Source organism: Puntigrus tetrazona, chromosome 3, assembly GCF_018831695.1.
Source record: "Puntigrus tetrazona isolate hp1 chromosome 3, ASM1883169v1, whole genome shotgun sequence".
In the NCBI taxonomy this organism is placed as follows: Eukaryota; Metazoa; Chordata; class Actinopteri; order Cypriniformes; family Cyprinidae; genus Puntigrus; species Puntigrus tetrazona.
In genome coordinates, this window is record NC_056701.1 from 2,165,694 (window position 1) to 2,178,220 (window position 12,527).

The 12,527-nt window shown below is 41.8% G+C and overlaps 1 protein-coding gene across 1 annotated transcript; it reads right to left on the minus strand.

Moving 5' to 3' along the window:
• Window positions 1-33: 33 nt before the first annotated feature.
• On the minus strand, window positions 34-11,260 carry engl (endoglin, like). The gene is made up of 17 exons (XM_043230546.1): window positions 11,151-11,260; window positions 10,484-10,606; window positions 9,329-9,489; window positions 9,119-9,256; window positions 7,859-8,033; window positions 7,605-7,773; window positions 7,052-7,196; window positions 6,785-6,971; window positions 6,506-6,639; window positions 5,496-5,645; window positions 5,072-5,161; window positions 3,944-4,153; window positions 2,477-3,007; window positions 1,812-1,881; window positions 1,660-1,713; window positions 689-784; window positions 34-609 (listed from the first exon to the last, which is right to left on the minus strand). Exons 2-17 carry the CDS (start codon window positions 10,542-10,544, stop codon window positions 494-496), a joined length of 2,487 nt encoding a protein of 828 aa, XP_043086481.1. The 5' UTR covers window positions 10,545-10,606; window positions 11,151-11,260; the 3' UTR covers window positions 34-493.
• Between the last annotated feature and the right edge of the window lie 1,267 nt (window positions 11,261-12,527).

The window sequence follows — 12,527 nt, forward strand, 5'->3', positions numbered from 1 at the left end:
GAGACACCCTGCACACTGCCGTACAGGGGACTCCTTATAATTCACCCAAAAAGCCCAGTATGCGATGTTTCCGACAGATGCTTGCACCCGAACAAACTTGTTTGCTTATGTATATCTAACTCGATTGTATTTTGAAGCATGTTAACACACACAGCAGGTTACATGGCAGAATTATAGCTTCCAGGCTCGTTGTGATTGGCCGTCAGAACATTTAATGAACGGTAATCACTCTATGTAAATGATCTGACGTTTAATAATAAACACGCAATGCAACAGTAGTCTCTTGGTCAAAGTGCAAGTATGTCTGTAATGTCAAGTTCTGCAAGCTTGGAATTGCTAAAAGCCGAAGGCCTATGTGCTACAACGCAGAATATTTAAAAGGCGTAAAAAAAGCAGCAAGTGAAATACGTCAGTAAGCACCTCAAAACAGCGGTACACGCAAAAAGCACATGGAGTTTGTTCGTGTGTGTCATGTTTTGATTTCGACAGTGGTTTAGTCCTCCTCGTGGAAACAGCTGGTTTGCTCCATCGGCGTCGGTGGGTTTCTGGATCCGATGTCCTGTAGAGTGCTCTCTATAATACCGTCTCGCTGGCTCGTATCACGCCTCCCTGACAACCAACAGGCGTGTTTTAAGTTAGTAACCAGCTGCCACGAAGAAAGCAAAATGCTGTTTGCGCGTGTTTGTACCTGTATGACTGTAAACACACCACAGCGCCCCCATCAGACACAAACCCATCACAAACGCAAAGAACACGACCACGAACACTGGACCCTCTTCCGTTTCTGAAACACAAACCAGATAACCTTAATTTGACGTCCGCGAGGCAATTATCGTTGTGAAATGCCCAGCTCGATACTGCAGATAGCACATCTGCAAGATGTCTGTTAAAGATCTCTTGATCTGGAAAGCATCTCCTGTCTACAAACATCTGGCAGACGTCTTGCAGATGTCAGGTTTACATACACTGTAAATCATAAACATCTTAAAGACATCTAATAGACGTCTATTGGACATCTAAAAGGATACATCCAATAGACGCATTGCATATGAGCAAACAACCTAAATAATACGTCTTGCAGATGTAAATGAAGACGTCAAATAGACGTCTTCTAGATGTACGTGTGCTATTTCTTTTTGCTCCAAAAATAGTTTTTTTATGTACTTTACCCTGATATGAACATCACAGAGACTTCTGTTTGACGTCTGCATTTATATCTGCAAGATGTCTGATTTTTAGAGCGTTTGCAATACGGGCCGCTTTCATTCAGATTTCAAAAATATGTTTATTAGATGTTTATTGTAGCCTATAGGATGCATGTAAAGCTGACATCTTATAGATTAGACCGCATCTCCTGTCTAATGTCTGACAGACATCTTTTAGATTAGATTAGTTTTACATATATTCTAAATCATAAACATATTAAAGACATTTAACAAGACGTCTATTTGACATCAAATAGACATCTCTAAGATGTACGTGTGCTATCAGGGTGTGCGCTTTCTGGGTCCCTGATAGCACACGTACGTCACGGAGACGTCGGTTAGTCATCTGCAAGACATTCACAAGACTTTTTTTATTTGCTCTTCTGCAATACGTCTTAACAAGTGAATGGTAAGTAAACAGTGAACCAAAAGTGACTTGAGGGGTAAAACACACCGCTGTGCGCAGGAGTCTGCTTCGACATCTCAGCCGGCTTCTGAGCGAGTTTGCCTGAGAAACGCACACATAGACACAAAAACCAATTAAAGTGTTAAAGTATTGAAAAACGTTTGTGTGCATGAGAGTTGAGAACGAGGACGTGCACAAACCAGCAGGGGGAGCCAAAAACCCAGCAGGATACGTGACCAACGCCGGCCGAGAGAGATTTCTGTCCTCACACTGAATGATAGAAAGACAGACAGGTGTGAATTAATTAGCAGATATTGACATGTGATGAGTAAATTATGTCATGTTGAGATCTCAGTGTTCATTAGTCCTAAAGATAAATTGATTCCAGTTGCATTACATTCTTTTAGTACTATTGATAATTGAAGCTATGCGCAATTTTGCAACTTCTGGTACAAGACGAGAACACATTTTGGTTTTTGAAATCTGTATTATGAAACAATTGGATGTGGATGACATAATATAAATAGCTAATACAACCAAACTGAGGGAATAACTCATAACTCATGGGTTTGTGAGTCATAAGAGAACTGGTTAATAAGAGTCATTGGTTCATGAATCAAACTACACTGATGATGTGCAGTCAGGAAGAACAATGCAACAGAATCACAGATTGTCTGGTTTTATTGATTTTAATAATTGCACTTTCAATAAAACATTCACAGTTGGGTTCTAAAGGTGTTTTCATGGATATGTCCACCTTTCTTTCCCTTTGTTAGCTTTGAAACAGTGAATCATTTTGCAAAACAATTGATTTGACTGATTCAAAGTTTCAAAAAGTACATTTTCCCACATTACAGTTCATTACCTGTTGAGAAGCGGTTGCGCGTGTGAGAGCAGGAATCAGAGGCCCATCTCTGCAGATCCCAGCGGCGGCCCCCGAGGGCCCCTCTTCTGATGCACACAGACGCAGACGGCAGTGCAGGAACTGGATGGAGTTATTAAAGACGGGGCGCAGGACGAAACTGAACCTCAGCGTGTTTGCGCTCTCGCGATCGTCCTCCTGTCTCTTCTGTCTGCGTTCCTCAAGTCTCCTCGGTCCGAGTCTGTCGGGTCTTGTCTTGTCTTTATTCTGTCGCGCCATGTGTCTCCAGCGAAAGAGCGGCTGCGACAGTGTTCTGTCATCTTTCCTGTCTGTCTTCTCCTCTTCCTCGTCTTCATCATGTCCTGTGCTGTCTGTGGATTCCCGGGTTTCTCTGTGGCTCAGTTTGAAGGACGGGTCAGATGGGCAGGAGTCTGTGATGACGGACCAGCCGCTGTGAGCTTGCGGATCTGAGAGAGGAGAGACGAAACATGACTGGAGCTCCACGGCCTCCGCAACACCAGAAGCCACCGAGATCTGAACGAGAGAAACAGAAAGAAATGACGTTGAATCAACCACTCAAATCATTCCAGCAACCATTCAGAACAGCCCAGCAATCGTATTAGAACAACCCAGTAACCACATAGCAACGGCCTAGCAACCACTCAGAAAACCCCAGCAACCACATAGCAACAGCGTAGCAAACAATCAGAACACCCCAGCAATCACATAGCAACAGCTTAGCAACCACATAGCAACAGCATAGCACGCAATCAGAAAACCCCAGCAATCACATAGCAACAGCCCAGCAAACACCTAGAAGAACCCAGCAACCACATAGCAACGACCAAGCAACCACTCAGAATACCCCTTCAAACACATAGTAAAAGCCCTGCAATCACATAGCAACAGCCCAACAACCTTAAAGCGACAGCCTAGCAACCGCGTAGCAAACCCTCAGAACACCCAAGCAATAAAAAGCAACAGCATAGCAACCACATAGCAACCGCCTTGCAATATGCTAAAAGCCACCCTAGCAAGTTCTTTAGAAATAAGAAAAATGTAGCACTACTACTCATATTTTTAGTTGCAGATTTTAACTTTACTATTCTTAATTATGCATGTTTAATTTATATATATATAAATCTTTGTTGAGGTGTAGGTTTCTTGTAAACTATGACTCTATTATTCTATTATGAAATATCTATTATTTGTGGGTACTAATTTTGTTTTCATTCACATCATACACTGCTAAGCTGTAAGTGTAGCTTGTAGTTCCACTTTTTTGTGCACACGTTCACTTGTGGCCTTCACTGACACGCACTACTGAAACCTCCACATGGCGACAGGAGTCTCCTGTCCTTGGGCTCTTTTAATCATGTTATGGAGTCCACCGCCGTGCTATCATCCTCTCTGACCTTCAGGAGACGCCAGAGAGGACACGAGCGAACAAACGCCACTGATAGCGCTGACCTGCACGTAGACGCGGTCGTACGCGGTGATCACGCAGGGCCCCACGGCTCTCTTCTCGTAGGCCTCGGTGACGAACAGCTGCATGGACAGGACCGGAGCGGCGGGGCCTCTCGGCACCCAGGGGCTGAAGCGCAGCGCCTCCTCAGGCCTGGAGGATGGAGTCACGCCGGTCGGACTCACAGGAGGGATCAGAGACGATTCACAGCTGATCTGAACAGACGTGATGAGAAACAAACCGTTTGGGGTCACTACGATTTCTTTTTAAATCGAAATATATTAATACTTTTATCTGGCGAGAATGCATTAAATGCAATTAAACGAAGACATTTATAAAACTGCAAGATGATATTTAAAATAAACGCTGTGCTTGGGAACTTTCTGTTCATTAAAGAATCCTAAAATGAAATTCAACATTGATAATAACTTGAAAGGTTTCTTGAGCAGCAGAAAGGATTTCTGAAGGATCTCATGACCCTGTTTCAGGTAACACAATAGGAGTTTGTCTAGTGCTGTCAAACAATTAATCATGATTAACAGCATCCAAAATAAGGGTTTTTAAAGGTTTACGTAATATATGTGTGTACACTGTGTATATCTATTATGTATATACGAATACAAACACATGCATGTCTACATTTAAGAAAAATGTGTTATGTTTCTATATTATTTTTATATTCAATGTAAAATATTAGAATATAAATGTACGTGCATGTAAATACTTTTAAAACATATGTGAGCGTAGTAAAGAAAACATTTATTTCAGATGCGATGATTAACCGTCACTACTTTTTTCAAATTAGGTAAAGCAAGAAAAACGCGACTGTCCCATTGACTGCCAACTAATAAAAAATATGAAACACTTTGTCTAAATATTTCATATGCAATTAGAGATTCAATCTGAACTTAACGAAGCAATACTTTTTATACTATTTTGGCAAAGGACCTTGACAGCGTTCATTACTTGGTAATCTCTCCCAGAACACCCCAGGACCCACGCAGCCTAGCAAGACTAGCACTCCAGCAATAAGAGACTTCATTTGAATCATTAAATATAGTTTCAGATCAGTCAGATATCCATTACAGTTCAGATGCTCCCTGAAGCACACGTTGAGGGTCTGAAACACTCACATGAATGGCTATCAGGCTCGTCTCGTCCAACACCTCCCCGCTTGTCTCGTTGTTCAAACCCTCGGATGGTTTCTGTTTCCACAGGAACACCTTCAAAATAATTAGAAGATATAGCAATAGGAAATGAACCGCTCTTCCTCCATGTCTTTTGAAGACGCTCCAAACCTCTGCTGGATCTGGTTCAGCGCGACCCGGGTGTTTTAGGTGTGTGGTTACACACAGTAATAAGATGACGTTGTGACCCAGGTCAGCTTTCTTTACTGTATTTCAGAAATTAACAGTTTTGTACTATCTGGATATTAAAAGATCAGCGGTCACTACGAACCCGTGCTGTATTGAAAATATCAGCTTTTCGTGCTGAAAACAATCATACGACAGTCGCATCGGCTTTTTATAATTCTGTTTAATAATGTGTCTCTCTCACTGTGTTTGTATAATGAACTCTTCCCTTCACTCCGTCCATTTCTCCCTCCGTCTGGCAGGAAATGACTGGGAAAACCAACAGGAAATGGCTTCCGTTAAATTCACCTCGGCAGCTGTGATCTCGCAGGGTCACTGCCGACACTGGAAAAATCTGTGTACATACACAACAATATTGTGAAATATTAAAAGAACTGTTTTGAAATCAAGCTAATATGCTAATTATCAATGTTCAAAACAGCTGTGCTGCTTCATTTTATTTATTTATTCTTTTGGTATTCTTTTGTCCTTTATGATTAATAGGAAGTAAAAAAAATATTAATATTTTTTATTTCTTTAGTTAGTTAAGTTAGTTCTTTAATTATGAACTAATTGTAAAGCAATAAACTAATTAGGCATTTAATTGCAACATTTATTTTTATTTACCTTACCTTTAAATGCTCTAATCTAATTACACTAAATAACAAATAAACTAAAATAGCAATTAATAATAATACAAAAGTACTAAATATTAGCACGCAATTACAAAAACTTTAATCAAAATTTAAAATCAGGCAGAAAATATATAAAATATAAATGAATTTTTTTAAATTAGAAAAACAACTTTAGCTGTGAACCATAAACTGATTTAGAGTCACTTGTATCTTTAATAAATGTTTCATGTATATATAAAATGATATGAAGATAGTTCCAGTCCTTGATTCTGATTGGTTGAGCCAAGTTCGAAGCTGAAACATACACCTTTGTTTGCATTTGTGTGTTGCTAGGCAACCACTTTGTAGCAACCACAACCGTTTCTGAGGAGCTGCATTGTTTTTATTAATATCATTACACGTTATTTTATTTTGCGAAAGCTTGCTATGTATATGGAATAACCGTTTTATGAAAAAGCCTGTGAAGCCGTGGTTCGGCAGGAATATTCACTGTAAACTACAGCTTCCTGGGGCTCACTGCTTTAATTTAGCCAGATAAGCAGTAAGGAAGCAATAGTATTGCAATGTGTCTATCGGTTACCTGTAGCATCTGTGTATCCACGGTAACAGCAAGAGCTCCGCCCTCACAGCGGCTGCTGAGCGCCTCTCTGCTCCTTCCTGTCATGATGTCATCGTGCCGCCCGTCTGAAGACCTCAGTTCGGTGTCTGACCCTCCTGAACCACAGACACGGCTCCGTCACAAACCTTCGCTGTCTACATAGACCACACCCTAACCTAATCTACCGAATGCTTTTTAATAAATAGTTAGTGAAAGTGCATCGATAAATAGATAAAAAGTCAGTTTTCCAATCTTTTCCACCTTCCGTCAGCCTGACGACGAAGCGATTGGCCAGATCAGCCTCGGTGTACGACGTCAGCTCGGGAAAGCCGTTCTTATCGGCCCATTCCAGAAGGTCGGGGGTGCCGAGGAGGTCAGAGGTCACGGTGCTGGTCATGCTGAGGCTGGGAGCTTGGGTTCGGTACGGCGGACTCACGCTGTTGGACGACTGAGCAAGAGAGAGCACCTGATCATAGCCAAGTAAGCGTTTTCGCCAAAAAGCGTGCACGCGTCGGAAATGTAACTTACATAGACCCTGACATGACCTTTGACCTCTGGAGCCACCAGAGCCCAGTTGACCGGAACGGCGCTGCTGAGGATCAGGACGATCCTGTGATAGCCTGAACCAGCCACTGGAGGCAGCAGAGAGACAGACACCTCCACCTGCAGCGAGCTGAGACAGAGAGAGACACTTTGACGTTCATTACATATAAAGCTAATTTTGTTACTCAAATCATGAAATTTATTTATCTATTTGGTCGATTTTTATACTTTTTCATTTATTATACAAGCACGAAAAGGGCTCTAAGGCTAGGATGCTTTATTCCTTTTCCATTATATTATAAAAAAAAGCCTTGCTACATGTAATGCGTTAAGCTAACCGAGACTTGAGACTTTGATTGCTTCCATTGCAAAATGTTTTACATGTACATTTTTCTGCAGTATTTTTATGTAACAACGACACAACTTTATGCACATGCTATGCTCATGCAAAGACGTTAAGGAAATAGTTCACTCTTGAATCTGTGGTCGGTCTATATGAACCTCTGCTTCTCGTCTCAGTTTAAGATGTTCCACTCACCCGCACAGGCCTGATCCCGAGGACCAGAGACGGATGACGTGGACCTCTGTCTCCGCGGGCCGGTCTGACGGGACGCAGCCGTGAACCTCCTGCTCCTGAAGCTCTGAGGCCAGATAGTTCTGGGACAGAAACGGAGACCGCAGGCGGCACTCGCTCGGCATGCTTGCATCTGGATTCCAGACGGAACGAAGACGGAATGAAGCATGCGCCAAATTTCAAACAATTTAAGTAAAAGCACGGCTGTGTGTTTTCACCCTCTCCCAGACGGAGGTAGACACGGTTTGCCTGAACGGTGTGCGTGAGCGACGAGACGGTGGCGTGGCGCTGGAGGATCCAGCGCAGCAGGACTCGAGGCCGCCGGGGCAGAGAAGGAACATGGGTCACGCGGATGGACAAGCTCCAAGAGACGGCCGTGGAGTTGGGAGACACCTGGGAGAGCAGGTGTACCTCTAGATTTAACGTTTCTCTAATTAAAGCAACTGTACCGAAGTAAAACCAGTTTTTAACATCATAAAGCCAAGGCTTTTGGCAGCAAAACATGCATGCGTAGAGCTATAACCTGTACTGAACACAGTTAAAGGGATACTCCATCCCTAAAACGAAAATTGTCATTAATCGCTTACCCCCATAACGTTCCAAACCCGTCAAAGCCTTGTTCTTCTTTTGAACACAATCTAAGACATTTTGGATGAAAACTGCCATATAATAAACACTTTCAAGGCGCAGAGAAGTACGAAAGACATCGTCAGAATAGTCCATCTGCCATCGGTGGTTCAACCGTAACGCAATGTAGCGCCATTTTGGAGAACATCCTCAGTATGCAAACTATGTATACTCTTCTGTCAGCCGCTATATGTTTTCTACGTGTATTTACGTTTTGATTTGCAAATGGCGCATTACTGCTTTGCGACTGACGCAGAAGAACATACGTATTTCGTGTGCAGCAATACTCTCCAAAATGGCACTTAAATGACGCTACGGTGAAGTTACGGTGCCGAATTGTGGAATAAAGCCATTATTTTTGTTTTATTTCATGTAAACGAAATTGTCGTCGCTTCATAACACTACGGTTGAACCAACGATGGCAGATGGAGCATTCAGAGCATGTCTTGGCAGTGTGGTGTGGAGCAAGTGAATAATGACAAAATGTTTATTTTGGGGCGGAGTAACCCTTAAACCTATAGGCCTATATTTACCTGTAGGGGCCAAAAATACACAAAACTACATACAAGTCTATAACCAGATGAAAAAAAATCAAGTTTAAAATAGATTATGAAAAGTAAATGAAACACAAAGCGTCAAAATAAGTGAAAACAGTGGATGGACCTTTCCACTGGAAGAAGCATCTTTATTGATGACTAGTATTTTGACCAGGGGCTAAAAATGATTTTTTTTAAATGCATTTATTTTTAATTTGTTTTTTGAACTTGCATTTTGACGGCACCCATTCACTGCAGAGCACTGATTTCTGAGAAAGTGATATAATGCTACATTTCTCCAGCAGCATCACACACCTGCACCAGCACGTTGATGTTGTGCGGCAGTCCCTCGTTTTCCAACACCCAGTGCACGGCATGCTGGGAACTCAGCACCAGAATCACCGGCCGGTTGACGGGCTGAGAGACGGCCAGGGGTCTTAACACCACCGTTACCTGCGGACAGGACGGCCAAATGTGACGTTTGGACACCGACCGGAAAAGTACGAGTGGACGAATGCCTCATACTTGTTTGTTAGAAGCTTTGCCCACAGAAATCACATGGGTCTCTTTAGCTCCGCCCTCTCTGGCCGCACAGCCCGGTCCCGCCTCAAAGCGCTCCAGTTGAGCCCGAACTGGATGCAGCGCCCCCACAGGCCACATGGAGCACTGCAGCTCTCTGCTGGACACTGAAACACACGCAGACGACTCAAAGAGGCGAAACACATGAAGATGTCACGAAGACGAGATGCTGTCCAAGTTATTGGAAAAAAACCTTAAAACGAAACAGCGTTTGCTTTGCATTGAACTTTATTTTTAACGAAGATCCGGACCACAACAGTAAGAACTCGGTTCACTTCATTTTACCATGGATTTTGTTGATAAACAAGGCTAAATTAAATGCGGGATTTTCAGCAAAATTTAAACTTAAAGACAATGCTGTGCAGACTATATCGGATTTGTAACTGTATTTATTGCTCGCCATTGCTTTTTACTATATTTTTTATTCATGCATTTTTGACCTTAACCACTGCAGCATCCATCTTTGAGGAATATCAGCGGTGACTAGTATCCAGTCATAGCAGCGGGTGTTTACTCCACACCTCCAACATCAAACGCATGATGAGGGTTAAAAACAGCACAGAAAACGTTCTAAATTATGTTCGTTTTGTTGTGGAGATCTTGACCACGTTATAAGTGGTCCTCAGAGAATGGTTAAAACATTTTCAGAACAACGTGTCAGTATTTTCTTTCACCGAATCCAAAGAATTTGCAACCATTGATAATATCAATGCTATTCCAGTATCCACTATTATAGTTGAGCTTCTTTAATAATACTATGACTTTTGTGTCACGTTTCTGATGTGCAGTTCTCAATACAGTATTACTACTGATTACTGCACCGTGCTACGTCGCAATACTCCAAAACACACACGTGCTAATACGTACTAAACGTAACAGCTTACGTCCAACTCAGAGACGCGAACGCAACTCACACTTCGGTCACACACAGATCATTCGCATTCACCCCAAATCACCACACGTCTGCTCAAGCTTTCACATGCAGCCTTGAGAAATGCGCCTGGCTGCTCTCTCCTTCACCTGCAACCCGCCGAAACCCGCGGCCTCGTAATCCTTTGTATTCCGGGGCGACCCCCTTGGACACTTTCGAGTGAGTTTTACCTGCAGTTCGGACCACAGTCAACAGGAGGAAGAGTAGAGCACCGCCCGTCCAGGGCATCATCCTTCAGCACTTCACAGATCTCAGACAGAACTCGGTCTTACGCCAGCATGCTAACAGATCAACTGAGGGATGTGAAAGCGACAAGAGACACAGAGACAAGACACAACGGAATTAAGCCAGAACCTACGTCTTAAACTATTTATATCAAATCACAAGCTCAAAACATTCATAAAATAAAGCATTTTCAGTGTAACTGCTAACACCGTCCCTATATCTTGTGGCCACAACATGTTCCGCGTACTAATTTTACCCATTCATTTATTAAATAGTCTAATTAAAAAGTGAATGAAGAGTTCATATCAATTAAGTTCTAAAATCTGCATTTTTATCACTCTCTTATAAACGTATATAAATTTATACGTTTTTTCCATCGCCATTAAAATGGAATGACTGAACATAAAACACAGGAGCCAGATAAAAGTGCTTATTTTATTAAAAAAAATGTCAGAGCATTTAGACTATTTAGCGTCTTAATTCTTCAGTGCCAAGCACAACTGGTCAACGAACATCACTTCAGCAAAATATACTGATTAAACCTTAATTTAATGTAACGTTATAAATGATCGTTTGCACTGTTTATATATATTTAGTTCCTCCAAAACTCACCTGCAGCTAGATGAAGTCCCTGAAGCGCCCGAGACCCCCAGCAGATGAGAGGACGGCAGGACCGGGCTCTGAATGGACGGCGCAGGAGAGTTTGTATAGGTTGATCCGTGTCTTCTGATGGGGTGAGAAAAGTTCGGGTCAGCTGATGTAGTTCAGAGGGGGGCGGGGCCGAGCGCTGGAGGCGGGAAGCTTCCCGCGCGCCGAACTGAGGGAGAGAAAGATGAAGACGTTAGCGTCGAAAAACAGGTAAATAAAGACACGTCGCGATTACACGAACATTTAAGCAAATCTATGTTGCTAAGTGAGAGAAAAGCCATTTTGTCGGACAAAAAGTACTGTGGTTGCAACGTAATAGTGATTTAGTAACATGTCGTTGAGATTTTTTTTTTGATTGGTACCGTACCATATCCAATAATCATGGTACCTTAGGTATTCCGTTTGTTGTAGTTAAAATAAAGTTCTCTGTTTGAACTGAGAGAGAGAGAAGGATTGAGAAAAAAACAAAACCAAAAAAAGTGGTTTATAAGGACACGAACTTGTTCAATGACTTGGACAGATGTAGGCTAATTATAATTTGAAGGTGGTTTGGGGCACTGCCAGTGTCCCCATAATTCAAAAGCATAAAAACAGGCTAAATAGTGTTTTTTTTGAAACTCTAAAAATGACTGTAGTTTCATTAAAGGGGTAGGTTTATGTGTAGGGTTGGTGTAGAACAATGGTAAATACAGTTTGTACAGTATAAAAACCATTACGCCTGTGGAGAGTCCAACATATATGTGTGTGTGTGTGCATATGTATGTATATATGGACAGGGCAACTTAGAAATTATAACTGAAAGTTTAATATATAGTGGTATAATGTATTAGTGCCCAATACTACTCCTGGCGATCAAGTGTCCTGCAAAGTTTAGCTCCAGCTCTAATCAAACATGATTAAGGTTCACTTGAAAATTAAAAGCAGGTGTATTTTATTAGAGTTAGAGCTAAACTTACATTTTTTTTGGTATAGGTACAATTAATGCCCTTGTTTAAACTGAGGGAGAAAAGATTGAGGTGGATCTGGAAAAGCCTCAATGCAATTACATGTGAGTTTTTATGATGGTAAAGTTATATAGGAGATATTGTAGATGATAGTTATGCATTACCACGGTAACATCCAAAACACCACGGTAATACCATGTTTTTTTTTATCTACCAATGATTATTTAACTGATTGTTCCTGTTAATTGTGCACACAGTCATCAATAAACAACAAAATCAGATTCTTTAATTAGGTCACAGTGATATGTACTTCGAAGTGGTCATCATAATTCGGCTAAAAATGGTTCAATTATCCTGGTTGGTTGCTGAGAGTAAGAAATAACATACTTCATCCAGC